Raw genomic sequence first — 21,241 nt, forward strand, 5'->3', positions numbered from 1 at the left:
GGGGGTGTAGCTCAGATGGTAGAGCGCTCGCTTAGCATGCGAGAGGTACTGGGATCGATACCCAGCACCTCCACTTTTTTTTTTTTTTTCATTATGACACGGCTCAGTGATGAAAGCCCATTTGCGATATGGTCTCCTGCTGCAAAGAATATGTGTGCTTCCTTTTCTTCGTTTTTGTGAATAGCAACAGGTGTGATTTCTGCAAAAAGAAAAAAAAAACGGCAGAAATCACTAAACTGCAATTACGCCCGAGTGAATCTGCAGCCCTTGTAGATAAGACATGCACATTTTTTTTTTCCTTCATACGAAACTGTCAAAGGCATGCTGTAAATTATTTGCATTGCGTTCCAACGGCTAGTCGTCCGGCGTTGTAGCTCGGACAGTAGAGTGCTCGCTTAGCATGCGAGAGGTACTGGGATTGATACCCTACACCTCCACTGAGACGCTTCCTTTTTTCTGCATAAAGGAAAGCACACGTTTTCTTTGTATTATTTTTAAACAATGATGACAGATACGTTTGGCGACAGATGTGGCTGACTTAGGCAACTGGATATGTGACCTGATTATTTAATGATGATTAAGTAATGATGATTAATTCTCCTTCCAGTGCAACATTCGGTCATAAAGCAAGCCGTAGTGGGGGCTCATGATTAACGTTCTATAGCGAGAATCTTTTCGTCCTGACGAAATGCACTTAAAATTTTGGTTAAAAATACTTGCATGTGATGTAAGAACATCCAAAATGACGCTCGCACCATTTCCGACCTCGGGTGAGGTTTGTAGACTCGTTTGAAGAAAACCGAAACGGTCATCTAGCACAAAAACATGCCTTTATATTCGCGTGTTTCTGTGCTTAAGAAACTCGGCCTTGACCGTTCAATCGTCTGGGATACTGTGGCATTATGTAACGCAGCCAGTATTGCAGAGACGGCGACTTCAAGTTATGCACCTGAATTTATGCAGCCGCACTTGTTTCTTTGAGTGTTCATCCTCGATGGAAGCACTAAGAGATCGTTGTTTTCTGAGATAGAGATGACAACAACGCTGACATGTTTATTTTTCTGAATGACTGCAAGTAACTCGTCAAAATCAGGATTGTTTTCTGATTGCTCTGTGATGAGCTTTAACCCCTACTTTTGAACTGGTAAGCCCACATTCGGGGTATGTCGAGAAGAGATTAATATATTTTTTGACCATCCGATATTCTTAAAAATGCACTTATGTTTACTTAAGTACGCGAGTGATTCCTCGTTCAGGCCCCGTCAAAATGAGGCCATCGCAGCGGGGATTCGAGCCCGCGACCTCGCACCCAGACATAGCCAGCGAGCGACCGCGGCGGGTCACAACTGCTCAGAAAGACATCGACGAGTTCCGACAGGGATCGTTAGCAGATAGGTAAGGAGCGTGCGAATGTTACAATCGAAATCGTCGTTGTAATCGAATGTGATCGAAAATAATCGAAAAAGTCGTTGCTATTCGATTTATATGCCATTCAAGAACTCGCTATTTCGAATTCGCCGCATATAATACGGAGTGATAATTTGTTGGAGCCTCGGGAGAGGAAGACTGGCGGTGGTGCGGACTTTCCGCTCGATTCGGCAGCATTGCAGGGCAGTCGCTCCACGTGCATTTGGTGACGTTGCTGCTCCCTCGTTTCGTCGCTGTCGTTGTAAACGGTGCACCAGATGTCTGAAAGATGTTTGTCAATTACAGGTGCCTCGATTGACTGGACGCCCAGCCGTGAAGTGCGTTGCATGCGTGCAGTGCCGTAGCCAAGGAGGGAGCACACAGGGCACGTGACACCCCCCCACCCCCCCAACCACTCACGCACACACACCGCCCCTTCCGAAACGTCGGTGTATACCAGGATACTTAGCGTAAAACAACATACGAACACACCCGCCTGCCTAGCCATCCCTCATCCGGTCACGTCCGTGACCGAACAGAAGAAAAAGCTCTAAAAATGAACTTTTCCTGGTTATGCATCACTATCGTGCTAGTATCAAACAATGGAAATACGCTGTTTCTTTAATCAAACATACTGCACGCAAATGTCATACTTCGATTTCTTTGGAAATGAGAAAAACATTCGCCATTCGATCGATTCGATAATCGCTGGTCGACACCCAAAGGTCGGCAATCGACTCGGAAATTTCACTTCTAGGGCACTCCTATTGTTAAGAGATTTTGTGGCAGTTAACCGATTAGCCAAGCGCGAGACGTCACTATAGTCGTGTTTAAGGCGTGCGTAGTTCGAATCGACTTGACTGTCTGCAGCAGTAGGATAAAGACGGCACTGGAATGGGACTATACCGCACAACCCCCTCGTCTTTTCGATATCGCGTACCTGTTTGCCGCCCGCTTACGCCGAGCAGTCATCCGCTCCTTTCCGTAATCTTAGAACTGGATTGTGTGTGTGAGAGAGAGAGAGAGGGAGAGAGCACAAGGGATCCTTTCACCCGTTCGATCTCATTTCACGATTGAAATGCCTTTCGAAAGGAAGAGATCTTTCGTCGGGGGTGTAGCTCAGATGGTAGAGCGCTCGCTTAGCATGCGAGAGGTACTGGGATCGATACCCAGCACCTCCAAACTTTTTTTTTTTCTCAAACACTGCACGGTCTCTTTTTTCTTCACGCGACCATTTCAGTAACTAATAAATTCTTGCCCATTACACATACTAGAGAATAGGTTTAGAGCTTTCTGATGTAATGTAGGTAACTTTATTAAAGCGAGATTGCCTAGTAGCTCGACCAAAGTGATGCTTTGTGCTTTCGCTAAGCTTAGCCCGCAAACTACATTTTTTTTTTTTAAGCACATTGCGTTGAGCCATTAAGAATTACTTGCCAGCTAACACACGTGTGATCCGTAACCTCGTTTAAGGATACCTCGAACATCCCGCTTGTCTCATTTTGTGTCGTTTGTTTGTCGTTTCGATCGCCTATCAGGTGCTGTTGGGTGCTAGTCCAAGGGGCAGACCGCCTGGCCATAATATATTTATACCTCTAATTGTTGCATCAGCTCATGGGAACTTCAGAATAGTTTTTGAAACATTTAAACTAGCACAAAATCATCGGAGCCGATGAAAGACACAGGAAGGTCTTAAATCTTGTTCTCGTTTTTATTGTACAAGCTTGGACCCAGCTTACCCAACAACGCTAATTATTAACAATAATATTTTTTTGCATAAATTCCGCGGTGAAATATACTAGATTCAGACAATTCGAGTAGTGCGAGCTTCCCTGTTTGGTGTCGTAATGAATGACAGCTGTATTCGCGCTACGTTGATGGTATAACCAGAGGCCAGCCATTGAGGTGACTAGAATGGTAAATGCAACTTCATGTTTGACCACAGTATTGTAGAGCGATGGGCGTAGTGTCACCTTGTCACGGTAAGAACACTGTTTTAGAAGCTTCCTTGACGTCATTTTGTTTTTGTGACATCAATCGGCGGACTCTTTCTTCGCTGACCTGTTAAAACATGCGTGTAGTAGCGCATGCAGGCTTGTGACAAAGTATAGCAGCAACTCTTTGTAAATAAACATTGTGGTATACTTCATTACGCCCATCGATAAACAAGGCTACGAAAGATGGGAGGTCTGTTTGCAAACGCGAAGAACAGATGAACGTCAGGCTGCACCACTTCTGCGGCCGCTCGATGACTAATGTACTGTGCACTCTTAACGGATGCTTTGTTTTAGCTCTACTGACATGTTGACGTGTATGCTTTCAAGAGTACATAGTGATACACGGTAATATGCACACATCTTGGCAGAGTATCCTGCATTTTGCCGTATATATATATATATATATATATATATATATATATATATATATATATATATATATATATATATATATATATATATATATATATATATATATATATATATATATATATATATATATATATATATACATACATACATATATATATACATATATATATATACATATATATATACATACATACATATATATATACATACATACATATATATATACATATATATATATATATATATATATATATATATATATAATAGGATCTTTACTTGTTGCGGGACAAGTAGAAAGAGAGCATGGTCCATTTTGCGACATTACCCAGAAACGTTTCAAGGGACCATGCTAACAAAAGTTCCAGGAGGGCTAACTACCGTGGCGTGTAGTCTTCGTTATGAGATGTGATAGCAAGAGAGACAAAGAAACAAAGCTTGTAGTGGCAACGGTAAACAGACCAGAAAGACTAGGAAGATGGTTTATTAGGTACACCAGTTCTGGAATTAGTGGGACACCCTCGGTGGAGTGGGAGAGTGTATGAGTGAGTGTATGAGTGAGTGTATGAGTGAGTGTATGAGTTAATTAATTGTGGGGTTTTACGTGCCAAAACCACTTTCTGATCATGAGGCACGCCGTAGTGGGGGACTCCGGAAATTTCGACCACCTGGGGTTCTTTAACGTGCACCTAAATCTAAGTATACACGGGTGTTTTCGCATTTCGCCCCCATCGAAATGCGGCCGCCGTGGCCGGGATTCGATCCCACGACCTTACGCTCAGCAGCCCAACACCATAGCCACTAAGCAACCACGGCGGGTGTGAGTGTATGAGTGAGTGGCGTGAGCGAGGGAGTGAATGTGTGAGTAAATGCGTGAGTCGTTTGTTCAAGGCTGAGTGAGTGAGTGAGTGAGTGAGTGAGTGAGTGAGTGAGTGAGTGAGTGAGTGAGTGAGTGAGTGAGTGAGTGAGTGAGTGAGTGAGTGAGTGAGTGAGTGAGTGAGTGAGTGAGTGAGTGAGTGAGTGAGTGAGAAAAACGAGTGAGCGAGCGAGTCGTTAGTTCGAGGTAGCGTGGCCGCCGGCACTGTTCCGGCCATAGGACTCAAGCATTCCTCTGTAGGGAGGATGTGAAAACTCTGGCAAACTGCGATTTGGGCGCACGTTAAAGAAGAAGGTCATATGAACGGAACTAATCATGAGCACTCCACAGCGGCGTCTCTAACAGCGTGTGCATTGCTCAGCGACGATAAAGTCCATAATTTGATTAATTTACTTATTCACTCGCCCACTTACGGAACGGTGTGTGTTTCGGAGTCTTCATGTAGGCTCTCAATTCTGCGCCTACCATTAGTAGTATACAGAACTTTGCAAATTCTCTGGCTATTATAGACGGTCGTTATTATTTTTATTTGCTCTTCTTAACTTTTGTTGTTTGTTTGCCCTGCGACGAAAAGTAGCCGGTGCCACTGAAGGCACTAACATCTCATTTAAAGTAACACCAGCAACAGCAACAACAAGAACACAAAATTCTTAAGCCCTGCAGGCGTTGCGGGCACGATCATGCGCGTCAAGATATTGTATCAGAAGGAAAATCACTGACGAAAATAGGAGTATATGAAATGTATCGTAGACGTCTTGAAATATCTCTGGTTTGGAATGTGCTGCAAGTTCGACTAATGCGTGTGACGTGCTTGAGCAAAACTGAGCTGCACGTTTACGGCGACGTATGCCATCACGTAGTGGGTTCGTTGCTTCCGTTCTTTGACACAATGTTTAACGTCAAGCGTGTTTTTCAAGTGGCTGGACTGGTGTTTTAGAAATGTGCTAGACGTGAAATCTTTGGCGTCTTCCTATCTGACGTTCCTTTCGATAGTTGTCACAACGAGCCCTCATTGTGAAAGCTTGACGAAACTCATTGAAGAATTGAAAATTCTTCGTCCTTCCTGCGGCTGTTTTTTTTAACGCTTCTGAAGATGCAGAAGACGCGCTAAAGTGACATTTTCAACGGAGATAATTGAAACGACACCAAAGAAAAATATTGAGCCGAGTTAGAGTATTCATCTAGAGGTCTTTGAAGGTTTTCTGTGTGTCAGTACTTTGTTGCTCAGAAAATTGCCACTGAAGGTTCCGGTGCTGCTCCTCAATTTGAACCACCCGCGCCAGAATGGGACAAGTTGCCGTAATCCCCACGTGACCTCCCTCTTTACCGCCCTCTGTGAATGAGCCAGTGCTGACGTCACATGTGAGGTGCCATAGTGCAAAATAAGTGGGTTTACTGCGACTTGCCATTTTCGCCTTTCTAGCACTCACAAAGGCGTCGTTGTGGCCAGGAATCCCAAATTCATGATTGTCTAGCCTTTCAGTCTAGTTTCACGTAATACCTTCCTTTAGGCTCCATTGAATACGTGCCTGAAAGTGTCGATTTAACACTACACCCGTATAGTCTCACTTACAGGTCGCGCTCTTCGGTCTACTTTTTAAAGCGCTCGCTCTAACGTTTACTACTTCGCAAATATGCGCGAGGTAAGTGCGTGGGGCTGCGCGACGCTCCACAGGGCGCTGCGACGCGCCAAGCCAGCAGCACCTCAGCTAGAAGAGCGAGCAAGGCGATCGCGTGTCCGGCCAGGACGAGGACTAAGATGGGCCGGTGGTGCTCGAAGTCGAGCTGCTCCGCCTCGCCCATGCGGATCTTGGGGCAGCGCGAGAAGTCCCCGGCCAGAGACTCGGTGTCCTCGTGCCACTTGCGAAGCAAGCCCGCTTCGGTCAGCCAGTTCATCCTGCAGTTGTGGTCGCGTTTGTAAGGACGCCTTAAGAGGAAGCCTCCGAGCTCGCAACGGCGCAGATGGTGCCATCTCCGAAGCCACAGATATAAAAGAACAATCAGTTCTGCGGAAGCCCGCAAGGTGGAGAAAGTTTCGTACAAGGTGAATGATGTGATCTATGCAAGTCTCAGATTGTCACTTAGTCCTGCTCTAGGATGGATGTCTCTAAAAGTCAAATGCCTTTACGACGAAGTACTGGGACTTCCAAAACCCTTCGTTGTACGGATCACTTCGTCGTGAAGGTGCCGCAGTGTACCATTTGCCTTAGAGCTGGGTAAGCACGTTCGACAAAGGGTAGCGTTACGTTAACGTGAATTCAAGAAAGAAATACATACTGAAATAAGTCCCCCATGTCCTCCTGGGCACTTCTAAAGAAATACATGACGGCAGGCGACCTCGTGGCATGAATCTTTACCAGGGGCGTAGCCAAACGGAAGGGGGGGGGGAGCTCGAAGGCACACAAGGAACGTTCCACTCCCCCCCCCCCCCCTCGTCTTCCTAAAATGTTTGAGTACAGGGTGTCGCCTGCCCTTAGACTACGTTCGAACAGATTAACGCGCGTGCACGAAGAAATGATTGATTCAGTCCATTCGCACTAGTTGATCGACTCGAATGTATACACCTTTCGTTCATAACTACCGCAGGTCGATCACGAGTACCGAGTTCGACACATATGTGCACTGAGTCGAAACAAAATCTTGTGGACATACATGCGACGCAGCCGATGGCGTCAACCGTTTTCTGTAATGCGCTGGCAATCCAAAGCCGACGCTTGTCCGCAACCGCAGCGACAGACTGCTCAGAGTAACCGCGGTTGAAGTCGCACGTCACCATTCGCTTCCGAATGTTATTTTTCCAGCCGATTACAGCACAGCGGTTGCCCGTTCGCCTTGATTCATCTGACATAGCACAGATCACACACTAGACACGTTAGGATCGCAGTAATTCGGGATGACATCACTACCGTTCCAAGCGGCCGCTGGTAGAAACAGCGATCAGCACATACCATTGAGAGGAGAGGGGCGCCGAGGCGCTGGTTCGTTACTACGTTCCTCCTCACCAGTAAAACGGTCTATACATGATGACGGAATGTGGCTCGATTCTAAGCGAGCCACTGGTTCAAACTAGGAAGCACTGATAACTTTTCATGCACCTAAAATGGCCCAATGCGATGAAATACACTTTAACGGCCTTGACGCCACAATGGCGTAGCGGGGCTCCAGTTAGCTGCGGAATTTGAAAAGGGGGCTTTTGTTCCCCCCCTCCCCATGTATACTGCTGGTAATTGCGTTCCTTTCTTTTCTTTTTCCGCCAAATAAATAAAAATATTGTCAAGACGGCGTGAAGACGGGAGGCCTTCGTGGTGCAAGCAGATTTATCTCGTTCTTCTTCGTCCCTTTAAAGGAAATTTTATCTCGGGAACCCACCTGAACGAATTTGGAATACAGGGAGTGGTACCTTCTTTTATGTCCTATTCTGCAGACTCGGGTACAGCATGTGGTTTGCGTTTGAGTCCTCCATCCACGTTCGTACGCAGCAGGCCAATGTCAATTAAACGGTCCTTCGTGGTAGCCTCATCTTTATTATCTGTTTGTCACTTGTCGACTGATTTATTTGCCCGCGTATTTTCTTACTATATTTCTTCTTGTGCTTTAATGCAGGCGAGACAGAAATGGAGCAGCCAAGTCATTTTCTACTTCATCTTCTCCGCATCAACTGAATTGTAACGTAACGGAACAGAACAACAGATCCAACGCACTACGCGTGTGACTCGTGCACTCGGAAGGCATTTCTCGCGCACTCGATTCTGCTCGCGACCGTCTTTCACAGTGAGCCGGCGTTCGGCCCCTTCTTTTTGTTAAAAACGAGCGCGCGCGCTTCCTCACCTCTTGTTCCACTGTTTCATGACGTTCATCAAAGCGGGTTCCCGGCGGCGGCCGTAGTAGACGACCTGCATGTGCGAGAACAGCCGCTCGCGGCCGAAGTAGAACTCATGGCCCGGGTAGCCGCGGCAAGCCCTGGCCATCTGGTAGAGGGCCGACGTGCGATCGGCGATGATGACCGCCTTGCCGCTGGCCACTTCGTCCAGCACGGCCGGCGAGTACAGCCGCCGGTAGGGGACCCGGAAGTTCGGCTTCAGCTTGCGCGCCACCTGCCGGTCGTGGCTCCGAGGGGAGTGCTGCGGTGTATGGTGCAGCATCAGCCTGGCTACGCCCACAGCAGGGCTGATGCTACACCGTGCACCTGCGGTGCTGCGGTGTACGGTGCACGAGGCCGTGAATAGTTGAAGCAGTAGCCGACATATGTATATTTCTGAACTTGTACAAGCTCTACCCATGGCCTGCGGCATTGGAGGCAATTAAACAACTAAAGAGAAAAATGATTCCTCACTCTCTTTTCAGTTTCTTCATTTGCAGATAGTCGGCAGTGACGAGGCCCTGTGACGTCACTCTAAGAGACCCTTTGAAACTGACACGTCTAGGACGACAAGGCTGCCTTCGACAAAGATAGGTCCACCTATCGAAGCGTCGGCCGGCCTGTGCCAGGCACCTTACCCACGTGCGTCCAACTTTTTATCCCTTAGTGTGTTTCCATCTGTCGCCCGCTATCTTGACTATGGACTCGTGCAGATGCAAGAAACTTCATTCAAATCGGTGCAGCGGTTGCCTCATCAAAGCATTTCTGCTTTGAGAACCCCATATACGTTTGTTTAACTTTGCTCCGACATAGGGAGATGGTTTTTTGGCTCACGCTACTGTACCACATTGATTGGGAGCTTACTAAATCCTCGAGTGCTTGCTCGCTAAATAGCAGGCGCGTGCGAATATTCAAATCCATTGAATGAGGAATTGAATATTGCGCTATCTTATTCGGTGTTAGAGTCGAATAGTCACTATTTGCAAATGCTAATACTCTTCGAATAGTTTTTGAATATGAAGAATTCGTCAACTGCGCCTAATTAAACATAACACTGGAGAAAATTTACAACGAATTTTATCCCCGCAGCCATAATAAGCATGAAACTTGAGAAGCCACGTTGTCTGACATGCTATGTCGCTCACAGAGCGAGACCTGACCAGTTAAACCACGATCATTCGTACTCTCCGAATAACTGCGAACATGCGACCAAACTACACGCAACGTGTTCCTAATGCTGCATTCGCGCTTTTAATAAGCAATCATTTGTGCTCATAATAACTTGCAGTGTAAGGATCGAAATTTGCTACAGTATTCATTTGACCGTTGTTTTATAATATTAGCGAGAACAGCGTATTGACTATTAGAAAACTATTCAACATTCGATTCGCTTCTGGCATTATTCGATTCGTATTCGATTCGGTCTCAAAAATTACCGTTCGCACACTCCTATATTTAAGAGAGAGAGATGGGGATATAACGAAGTCAGTGATGTTAACCAGTTAGTACGGTTGGCTACCCTACGCTGGGGATAGGGAGAAGGGGGAGAGAGAAAGAGAGAGAGTACAGAATCCTGCACGGGGGACGGTACCAGTCACAGCCGCTCGCACAACACCAGACGTTCTCAGAAAGCACAAAAGTGCCTTCACTGCCTTCTGAGCCGATGATGGGTGGGGACGGTGCTCTAGTATACGGTCTGTTCACTCGAGAGGACGATATCTAGTTTCCTCAATGTGTTGGGGCAAAAATTGCCTTTGTGCTCGAACGAATAGTTTAAGAGCAACACAATAAGCTAACGGTTGAACGTCGTCTTACGCTCCGCGACTGCGGGACAGTCGCAAGAGAGAGCGTCACTGTCTACCAAGCCGCGGACTCACGGCCAAAAGCAGGTGATAGACGGTGCCACGCATCGTGTACGCGTCCATGTCGTCGCGGGCGGCCAGCGCAGCGGCGGAGTCGACGCGGTGACCGCTCGGCTGACGCACGGTCAGGGCCGCCTTCATCTCGCCGCTGAAGAAGTTCGTCAGCACCAGCATCGCCAGGCACCAGAAGGCGAACACAATGCGCGCCGACGAATGACGAGGCGTTCGCGGGACGGCTGCGTCAGAGAAGGTGAGACGACGTCGAAGTTACGCTGGCACGTAAGTCGCCGTCTCTTTCTCGATCGTCCTCGACTTTCCGATTTCTTGGTGTGCCGTACGGGCTTAAAATGAAACGCGAACAGAACAAAGAAACCAAAAAGAAATTATGGGGTTTTACGTGCCAAAACCCCTTTCTGATTATGAGGCACGCCGTAGTGGAGGACTCCGGAAATTGCGACCACCGGGGTTCTTTAACGTGCACCTAAATCTGAGTACACGGCTGTTTTCGCATTCCGCCCCCATCGAAATGAGGCCGCCGTGGCCGGGATTGGATCCTGTGACCTCGTGCTCAGCAGCCCAACACCATAGCCACTCGGCAACCACGACGGGTAAAGAAAGAAAGAGAGAGAGAGAGGGGGGATAAGAACACGTATGACGCGCAATTAGGTTGCACTGCGACATGTAATCGCTCTGTAGCTGATTTCTAGGGTGGTTGTAGTTAGCATTAAATGTATACGTTCTGAAGCGAAAGACCAAGCCACCGTGCACGTGAGCCTCGAAACGCACAGAACGCATTATGGTCACTTTTTCGGCTTATTCGTGTTTGGATTCGTGCTGATGTTATAACTGACTTGTTTAATGTTCTTTTTCGCGGTTCTGTTCGAGACTACGCAGGGTGTTTTCATTTTCAGCTGCACCAAATGTTCAGCCACGAACACGCACGTTCGCTTTCGAAAGACGTCGACTCAAGTCTGACAATCCCTGTGTGAAATTTGAGATTTATTGTGAGTTATGACAATACGTGATTGGTCGGGGCTCCGGAGCAAATTTAAGGCCAGAACATGCAGGCAACAGCACAAGAATATATATAGCGAAGCTTTCTTGGGAAAATTCACCGGGTCTACTTGTAGTGGTTGCCCCTGGAGACTGGCCCATCTCGAGCACAAGCGTTTACGGGCCAACTTGTGGCATGAATTCGAGTGGTCGTGGGTGGAGACTCCCACAGATCCCTACACAGAAATTCGAAGGAGCGAAAAGGTGAAATGCCGGGCAGAAAACGTCACCGCTATGCAGCAAGCACTTTCCGGCACGGAAATAGGCGTCGGTTGGGACACAGGCGTCGGGTTTGCGCAGTTTTTCCCCATCGCATTGTCAGTATGCAGAATTTCGCTGTCTACAAAATTTGGTATACAACCGAATTGTGCGCAGTATACCATGAAAGGCGTTTGCGATGTCTCTTTAGTTCCTTCGGAGTGCGTGTCTTCTGCGCGTGCATTTTTGGAAACCGAAGGTAAATAAACTTCATTTGAGAGAGATTACCGGGTGCATAGGGCATTCTTGGGTATCACATCTAGTTTTCACAGAAAATTATACTTGCATTCCAGGAACAGGATGGCCAATAGGCGGAACACGTTGTTCTTGAACTCGGACTGAAACTGGCCGTCGGAATTCGGCCCCAGGGATGCGACCAGCGCCAGGACGACTAGAGAAGCGAGCAAGGTCAACCAAACCTGGAAAGTTATGAACACGGGTAGAACAGCCCGCAAAATATCGGAAACAAAGAGTGGGTGGGGGGGGGGGGGTGTTAAGAATAAAGAAGGAGATGCGCAGCTAAACCTCTATTTAACGAATTCGATGTAAATGGAAAGTTATGGAGAAATTAATTTAATCAAACGCACTCAAAACATTCATGTGTTGCGTTTTCTTATTGTTTCCCATACTGTGTTTCTGCGTTGCTTTCAGTTTTAACATGCATGCTGTTTGTAACTGACATGTTTGCGTGTTTTGTACTGCCCTATCTGCTAGGGTTATATTAAATTTGTTTTGATGTGTTCAATATTTGCTTGTTTATATGGGCTAATAAGGTTGCCTATGTTCTTTAATTTGTGTAACTTATTCTAACCCCCCCCCCCCCCACACACACACACCCTGATTTAATGCTTCATTACGGGTAAGGTATATTTAAATAAATAGTAAAGCAGTTATTCCAGAGCAAAAAATAAAAAAAACGTAGTTTCTGTCTCTATGGGCTTTGTTGGGCTAAGAAATTGCCGATTAAAGCTGCGCTAAGAGAAACAAAAACACTTTTCAAATCTCGTAAGTCATAGCAGCTGGCGCCATCTGGTAGAGCCGACGCTGAGCTTGCAATTCCGAGCATAACACCGGAAATCGGGCGGCGTGCACTGTCCAAGGAGGTCGCAAATTCTTTTTTTGTTTAAACCTCCCCTTGGCCCTGTTTTCGTTGCCATGTGCCGAACCACTGCAACGGCAGCTTCCTAAGAGATAAATGGCCCGCATGAAATCGGTGTGGTAATGTTTGATTAACCTTCGATGCATGCCTAACACAAGATGGTTTCCTCTTATCTATTTACTTGCCAATAGCGCGCGCGCGCGCGCGCGCACGCACGCACGCACGCACGCACGCACGCACGCACGCACGCACGCACGCGCACACGCACACGCACACACACAGAGAGAGAGAGAGAGAGAGAGAGAGAGAGAGAGAGAGAGAGAGAGAGAGAGAGAGAGAGACCAGCCATAATAGAAAAAGAGGAAGCATCAATTTTGCTAAGTTGTGCAAGACGTCGAGAAAGAGAGAGAGAGAGAAACAAGTGTTTCTGTTATAGGCTGCGGCATCTTCCTTCTAGGGGCCATAGTTCAGGGCCATATTGCAAGACAGCGAGATAACTTCTCGCTTCGATGTTTGCAAGCTGTGTGAAAATGAGTCGGCGAATCAAGATACTTCGTTAAATCGAACATTCTATAAATCATCCTTTCGTTAAATTGAGTTACTTTATTTACACATTTAGGATATTTATTTATTTATTTATTTCAAAGTACCTTACAGGCCCCAACGGGAGCATTGAGTAAGGGGGGCGTCATTGAACAAATGACAAGAGAAAACAGATATATGAGCGCTAAAAAATGTGAGAGTCAAAAATGTTTGTAATGATCACATGCTTCCAAAACAGTGTTAAAAAAACGCTAAATCAATACAAAGAGTTATCGGGAAAGGAATGAAAAGTACATTTCACCCTAACATAAAAGGCGATGTAACACTTGCGCAAAATAACGTACATAGCGCGAGTACATAAAGCAAACAAAATTGAAACCACAATAACAAGAAAAAGAAAGTCACGTATTATATGACATGACATATGTACAGATGAAGATATTTGTTATGATGAAGACTGTAGGTTCAGTAGTTGTCTAAATTTATCATTGCTCATTTGAGCGACAGTGCTATTAGGAAGCGAATTCCATAACCGAATCGCTCGTGGTAAAGCCGAGAAGTTAAATGCGTTAGTGTTGCCATAAATGCGAGTGAGACTTAAATCATTATAAAGTCGTCGTGATGTGCAAGACGCGCGTTCCAGTGGCAAGTTTGGTGGCTTGATTTGGTGAACATATCTATTGAGATGTTCACCAAATGTGCCGGGATATTATGGATCAGGTCTCGACGTTTCTCCCATTTTTTTCTTTAGTTTTACTGTAGATTCCTTCTACGTAGCTTTAATTCGTGTTTGAAAGCCATCAGACCAAAATCGTAATCACCACCGATTAAGCGGATGCCATTTTTGTTTTATTTTCTATGCGATGCACGCGCTTGTATTGTGCAAGGAAACCAGAAGGAGGGGGGCGGGGGGGAGGATGCGCGGACAAGCTTGACGGATCAAGGTTTTCTGCACATTGGCCCTCGGCGACAGGCATCAATGGCACAAATATCGCACAATACGCCGCAGAATCCCCGTCAATCTGTACGACCATCATTCTGCGTGCATAATACTGCGTAAGAACCGCAAATTAATGAAAAAAAAAACAACGATAGAAGTTACCATGCAATATGATTGTGTTACAAACAAACGAGTACGTGAAAACTCAATTGTTTGAATCTCTGTCAATATTTTGCGCAAACGAGGCGTGTGGCGAGGTGGGGGTGAGGGAGAGGAAGTGCAGAAACATGCCGGGTACCTTCGGCACCAAGGCTTAGACCGACGATGGGAGGGGGGGGGGGCAGAGAGAGAAAGTAAAGAAACATGCCGGGTACCTTCGGCGCCAAGGCTTAGACCGACGATGGGAGGGGGGGGGGGTCAGGGAGAGAAAGTAAAGAAACATGCCGGGTACCTTCGGCACCAAACCTTAGACCGATTGGGGGGGGGGGGGGGCAGAGAGAGAAAGTAAAGAAACATGCCGGGTACCTTCGGCACCAAGCCTTAAGACCGGCAGGATTCACGTACCTCCATCCCGAACACTGTGAGAGAGCCGGTGATGCTACTCTGACGGATGGCGCGCTCGCTGAATCCTCCCAGGATGACCGCTTCCTCGAACCACACGGGGTCGCTCGCCTCGGCCAACTCACTCCGCTCGACAGTGGGCGTGAACAGCGTGAACGACACGTCGCTTTCCTGGGTTTTGCGAGAGAGATGTTGTCGTTTGCACGTCTTTATTCTTCGCATTTTTCCCCTTAAATGGCTGCGGTGAATTGGCTCGGGAAGTGGCGGGAGTGAGAAGGTAAGGGAAACAGTGATAAGGGGGAGAGATGCAGCGGTTAAATTACGGAGCTTTCAAAAAAAAAAGAAGTGCGCACGAGTGCTCAAATGAAGACCACGTCTCGTGCGTTCAAAATGACTCAATTTTTTAAAAGTTTTTCTTTGTTTCTATTGTTGCATTTAGGGTCATGTATATTCTGAAATTCTTCATTTTTTGTATTGCATGTTGGGGTAAAATTTTTTGTCCGTTACTGTCAATTTCATTTAGTTCATTTAGTTTTGCTGCATTTGCTCCTTGCAATTGTATAATTTCCTTCGTTAGATTTATTGTAACTCCTGATCTTGTTTTGCATTCTCCAGTACTTACTTTCTTCCATGTTTCCTTATATATGATTTTAATGTAGTTCTCCTCGTTGGTTTAGAAAATGCATATTTATAGATAACGGGAGGTCCCGATACAGTCTTTGACTATTAGGCCTTCTTCTGTATATTATTCTTTTTTATAACCTGTAATCTATAACGAATAAATGAATGTCAAATTTAAAATCGCTACGTGCGAGCCGTGCCCGGAATGCTTATCCGCTTCGAGCAGGTGGTGCTAATGTTTTCTACGCGCTCGAGAAAACAGAAAGAAAGAAAAAGAAAACGGAGAAGGGCTCGCTGGTTCGTCAGTGCGCATCAACCCTCTGTGCGGCAATGGAGTGGCTAATTTATAGTTATTTGGGCAATCGACGTGAGGTAAACTTTGTTCGAGTCTGATTTCTGCGTGCATGAAGAGAGGGCCTGACTTACATTTCTCTGAATTTCTCCGAGGAAGCCCGTCCAGGTGCCGTTGGGCAGTCGATTCCCCCACACGTTGACCGGGTTGATGGTTGTCCGGTGACTGCATCACAAGGTGTTTGAGGCGCGCAATTACTTGCTTGCTAATTACTATACTTGCTCGAGGATCTCAAACTTAACGTCGCCTTCTCACTCGTCGTACGTAAAAATCCCTAACGTTTCTTGCTTAACTTCTCCGCTCCGACGCCGCCACTGCGTCTGACGACTCTATGGCCATTGACAAACGCTGGCGTACGGCCTTACTTGTTGGTAAGGCGCACTTAAGTTGGTCTAAGCGCACGGACGACGGAGGAAATCTTACGTATCAACGGCCATATGCAGCCACGAAGTGAAAAGAAAAGAAGGTATTTAAAGTGCCGAACCAGCGATCTATTTTCGGCCAGTCAGCGCCAATCGGCAGCATACTGCTCGCTAGTGTGGTTCCTAATTATTGCCGACAGGTTTTTCTAGGCCTACACTTTCGCCAAACGATGTTACTGCGCGTGGAAAACTGTGGTTCGGAAAGTCACATAATGTGCTTCGCACTTTTGAGTAGGGCTATTCGGACGTAATTGCCCCGGCTGAATACCTTAATTATTACCATAGAAATTATACGGACGTTTGAGGAGCATTCGCGTCCGATTTGAATGAAATTTGCCGCAGTTCAAAAAGAAAGGTAAATTTCAGTTAATCTAGGACGCAAAATCTTGATTTAGAGCCTCAAATTATTTGCTAAAATTTTCGAATATTCGAAAGCTTAAAAGGAAATTGAAGCACGCAGTTTACAAATACCTAACTCAGCATCGATCAAAAACAGATAGCAGTTTTCTAAACGCATGTGGTCACAGCGCCTACAGCGAACAACTTTGATACATGAATTTATATATTACGAGAAATTCTTACAATGTTAACGAGAGTTTTGCGAAAGTCCTACTGACAAATGAGTCCCAGTTTTCAGAGCTGTGTATCACTTGTCAATTTTGTTCGCTTTAGATGTATTAGGTTTAGTTCACAAAGTTGTGACATCGTTTTTCATTGCCGAGTTAGAGTTATCGACATGGTACTTTAGCTCTTGAAACATTAACTTTACAAGGAATTTCGCTTAACAACACTGACCGACTAAGAAATATGCTCCCATACTGCATATACACATAAAAGTTTTCTTTTAAATGCAGCAAACTTAATCAATATCGATGTAGTGGTTGCTGAGAAAAATAGATTTTCCCGTTCCCGTGTATTTAGATAGGAGCTCAGCGTTTCTGACAAGCTGCAGCTAAGTTTAAGCTGCGGATAGCTTAGCGAATAAATTACTAAGCAATCACTTATTATAAGAAATATTTATGACTTACATAGCATTTCAACCAGGATTTTAAAAAAAAGGTGATCAAGTTGTTCAAATTTTCCTTGATGTGACATGGTGTTCGGGTTTTCTGGGCTTAATGTTCAGAACTTTTTTTTTAATCCGTGTAGCTTTCTTTGGCAAGTGTCCACGATTTCTGGTCAGTGTCTAACCGTTCTCGTGGAGGGGTCCCAAAGATAGTGCTGTCTAATCGCAGCGGTAAATAAGTCGTACGTTAGGGTATTTCTACCTATTTTTACCTGGAGAAATTCAATTTGTTCAGTAACTTCCTTGCGCCACATGGAGGGCCCTCGTGATTGGGAAGGCGTGGTTCGAAGTTCTTTTTGCTGTAACGCCGTCCGACGGTGGTCATTCGACGCAGGACGCCGGATGCGGGACGCCGACGCCGGATTTTCTCCTACACGGGGCCCTTCACACTATCGCGTTAAAAACAGCAACGTGGTATCGGGAGCGTTCTGGCATTCTTCTCTCGCGACACCTAGCGTTTTGAGACGCTGTCGTCGAGACGCCACGCCTCTGGTTTGCAAACGCCGTACGGGGGTTCCGAACACGGGTCCTTGAGGAAGTGGCGCTCAAGGCGCTGCCTGGCTTCCGCGCAAAGGCAAAGCACGGTGGTGAGGGGATCAACACGCCAACACGTAGCGCAACATAGTGTCACAGTTAACCATCTCTCAAGGCATGCTAAGCGCATTTTTTGTAACTGCAAAGCGGGGTTGGTTCTTCTTAAATGTTTTCTTGAGAAAGAGAGTCAGTATACAGAAATATGCAGGTTATGAGCCCTTTCTTCAACGTCTTCGGGAATACTTTCTACGTTTCTGTGTCGTCAACGAGCCACATCTATTCTTATAACGCGTAAGGACATCCATTAAAGGATTACCTGACGTTAAGCTTGCGAGCTGTATCCCATAGGACTTGGATGATGGACGTGGCGAACAGATAGGTCCGCACAGTTCCATTTGGATAAAAGTCTGCATGAGGAAGGTGCTGTCGCCGCACAGATAGGAAAGGTTGGGGGGACAAAAGAAAAAGAAGCATTGCATTACTTTACACGCCTGTTTCATCCCAAGTGATGAACTGTGACCGATTGTTAAATGATGAAAATCACTTGGCATTTGTCACGTTTTTCGAAGTTGAAGGCACAACTGCGCTCGCGATCAAGTAAACAAAATTAAAATTACAGGGTTTTACGGGGCAAAACCACTATCTGATTATGAGGTACGCCGTGTAGGGGTGCTCCGGAAACTTGGGCCATCTGGGGTTATTTAACGTGCACCTAAATCTAACTACACGGGTGTTTTCGCACTTTACCCCCCATCGAAACGCGGCCACCGTGGCCGGGATTCGATCCCGCGACCTCGTGCTTAGCAGCCAAACACATTGGCCACTAAGCAACCACGGCGGATACGAGTCCTAGTGATGCAGATGGAAACACAATTCCTACTTTTCTTTCACCTAATATTAAATAATACATAAAGAAATGGAAACACTGCCTCGGGAAACGAAGCGTAAGCCGTAACTAAATGTATGTTCTAAAATATTTCTTAAGATGCATTTTTGTTGAAACAGGGCAGTACAGACGGCTGTGGTCACGGTCAACATGGCAGTAATGAATCGAAATAGGGCCGTTGGACAGATTGGGTTACAACTTGCAATGTTTCCTCTCTCGCAACTAAATGGTAATTGCAGTGACAGGATATAAAGATCAAACAGCCCCGATTAACTCCGCAAATGTCAACTATGACGGGAACAGTTCATACACCACCTGAACAAAGCGTTGCAACGTAATAGTAGCTGCCGATCGCCTCAACCAATCAGGAAAGAGAGCCGGGCGTATGGATCGGCCACTTGTCCACCGCCAATTAGAAGCAAAGGATCCTGTAGAAGCATCCTTTCACGCACCCTAAATTTTACACAAGATCTTTCTAAATAGCTATCGGATCTTTCAGAAAAACATGTGAAATGAATTTTGAACATTGTCGATACGTATGTGTTACGCGTAAATGCTTCTTTTTACATCACATTCAGACAATTTTTAGAGTTACAAAAATGAAAAGGTTAGCAACGTGGCAGCACCTTTGCGGTAGTCACTCTTTTTCGTCTAGCTTTCCCTCTATAGTAGAATGCAACTTAAGGAAACAGACGTTGGCAACCGAGGCACACGGACCGCGCGGGATTGTGTTACTCCGCCAGCCAATCACGGAAGCAAACGAAGTCGTCGTCATGCGACCTTTTCAAAATGGCGTCGTACTTGGCACCTCCGGAGCGTCTGCTGTTCGTCAAGAGTCTTTTCATCGGCGGAAGCGACGACGTGTGCAACAGAAGCGGACAAAGTGTATGGAATCTGAACATTTCACTCTTCAAAAGTCCGCGGTACAGCTCATTTCAGTACTGGTCCCGTTTTACTCGTGAAATTTCACTGTCAACTGAAGTGAAACTTGACAATAAATAGATGCAGCGAAGTAAACGTTTTATTTCAGTTCAATAAGGATTTAGGCTTTCACCGTGCCACTGTAATAGATGAATGAAAACCTATAAGATTACGCGCGTATAATTTTATTTTTGTGGTTACCGCCTTATTTAGGTAACAGGGAAAGTTTGAAGCACGAGCTATTTGCAGCCTCGCGGAGGAACAGCGGCTGGCGGTTATGAGGGCCTTGGCGGGGCTTCACTGCAGACTTGAGTTGTAACCGACTATAGAGTCCGTACACTAACTGTATGCCAGCAGCCGAAACGCACCGCATGCGATCGCGACAAAACGATAGTGCGTCGCGTACTGGAAGCACAAATGCGCACAAATATTGCGTGATTTGACGTAACCACGTCCACAAGTTGTAGCAGTATTGCTGTATGTAGTTATTTGGAGTGGGGCCGCACTACACTTGAGCCACACTACACTTGAGCATAGCTTTCGCCACGTGCTTGCTAAGAATAAGGCGCAGCACGATGACAATGACTCACGTGCATTCCGGTGATACGCAGAACTGGACCATTATTGTTCGACATTGTTGGTTAGGTTTAGACGCAACCGAGGCGGATACTATCCTCACGTCGAGAGCAAAATAAATATATTGCGTTCTCCGGTGCCTCCTGTTTCACTTCTACGAGTGAAGCGGTTGCATCGCCACACCCGCTGTACCTTAAAATAGCATAGCCTGTTTTAACGTAAATTTTCCCTCCTAATGGAGGTTCTAGGCGAGTCCTCATTCGGGCCTGGCTGAGTGACGTCACCGCTGAGGGGCCAATTAGAAACCTGATGCAACGGCCGGCATTCAGTTGGATGGAACGGCACTGGCTTTGGAAAAGCTTGCGCATACGAAAATGACGGGCGAAGAGTGCGGGCGCAGTTTGCTTGCTTGCTCACGTCAATCGATGTTGACAAAATGCTTCGTTCTGCAGGCCACGCAAGCAAATAATGCCCCCTCGCCGCCATAATGTAAGCCTCGGCGATTTCGATTTTTTTTTTTTTTTACGTTTTGAGTGCTCGGCGCATGATTCCGTCCTGGTCTTCGTGGATGCAATCTGGCGGACATAAGCATCACGTACACTGCCGGACAGGATCTACATGTGCAACAGAACACACACACAAGCTGGGCTGAAATCCCGCCGTTTGTAATTTTCGCTTCACTGCACCTCAACGCACCCACAGCTTTTCACTGTTCTTTCTTGTCTACGGTCACTCGTGAACTTTTGTCCTTGATACATGTTTCTTCCCTGATTTTGTCCTCTCGCCAGTGCCTTTGCCGAACGTATATACCTTTATCCATATCTATTTTTATATTCATACTCTATGTTGTTCAAAATGGAAAGTTTGCATCATTGTGTATTGTCCCATCCTTTGCGACACTATTCTTCCGGCCCTCTTTCACCAGTCTTCGGTGCAGATTTCTTGAAACCCTAAACATCGGGAGGGCTAACTACTTCTACATTTATCACTGGATGGATGCTGCCACGTCTTACCAGAAAATACGCAATGGTTCCTGTG

The 21,241-nt window shown here is 46.2% G+C and overlaps 1 protein-coding gene and 2 non-coding genes across 3 annotated transcripts; 2 read left to right on the plus strand and 1 right to left on the minus strand.

Moving 5' to 3' along the window:
• Window positions 1-73, plus strand: TRNAA-AGC (transfer RNA alanine (anticodon AGC)). Its single transcript has one exon. It is a non-coding gene; the product is annotated as a tRNA-Ala (tRNA).
• Window positions 74-2,515: 2,442 nt separating this feature from the next.
• On the plus strand, window positions 2,516-2,588 carry TRNAA-AGC (transfer RNA alanine (anticodon AGC)). The gene has a single exon. It is a non-coding gene; the product is annotated as a tRNA-Ala (tRNA).
• Window positions 2,589-5,881: 3,293 nt separating this feature from the next.
• On the minus strand, window positions 5,882-20,249 carry LOC142558540 (uncharacterized). Its single transcript, XM_075670672.1, has 7 exons — window positions 20,218-20,249; window positions 15,873-15,963; window positions 14,829-14,996; window positions 11,969-12,101; window positions 10,387-10,607; window positions 8,479-8,771; window positions 5,882-6,547 (listed from the first exon to the last, which is right to left on the minus strand). Exons 1-7 carry the CDS (start codon window positions 20,247-20,249, stop codon window positions 6,262-6,264), a joined length of 1,224 nt encoding a protein of 407 aa, XP_075526787.1. The 3' UTR covers window positions 5,882-6,261.
• Window positions 20,250-21,241: the final 992 nt, after the last annotated feature.

Source organism: Dermacentor variabilis, chromosome 9 (assembly GCF_050947875.1).
Source record: "Dermacentor variabilis isolate Ectoservices chromosome 9, ASM5094787v1, whole genome shotgun sequence".
Lineage (NCBI taxonomy): Eukaryota > Metazoa > Arthropoda > Arachnida > Ixodida > Ixodidae > Dermacentor > Dermacentor variabilis.

Excerpts from the sequence above, each read along its gene's own strand:
- LOC142558540 (XM_075670672.1), bottom strand. The coding sequence starts at position 20,249 with ATGGTCCAGTTCTGCGTATCACCGGAATGCAC. Across the intron at positions 12,102-14,828 it reads TCACAGTGTTCGGGATGGAG|GTTTGGTTGACCTTGCTCGC; the intron begins GTACGTGAATCC and ends ATAACTTTCCAG. Across the intron at positions 8,772-10,386 it reads TCTATCACCTGCTTTTGGCC|CACTCCCCTCGGAGCCACGA; the intron begins GTGAGTCCGCGG and ends CATACACCGCAG.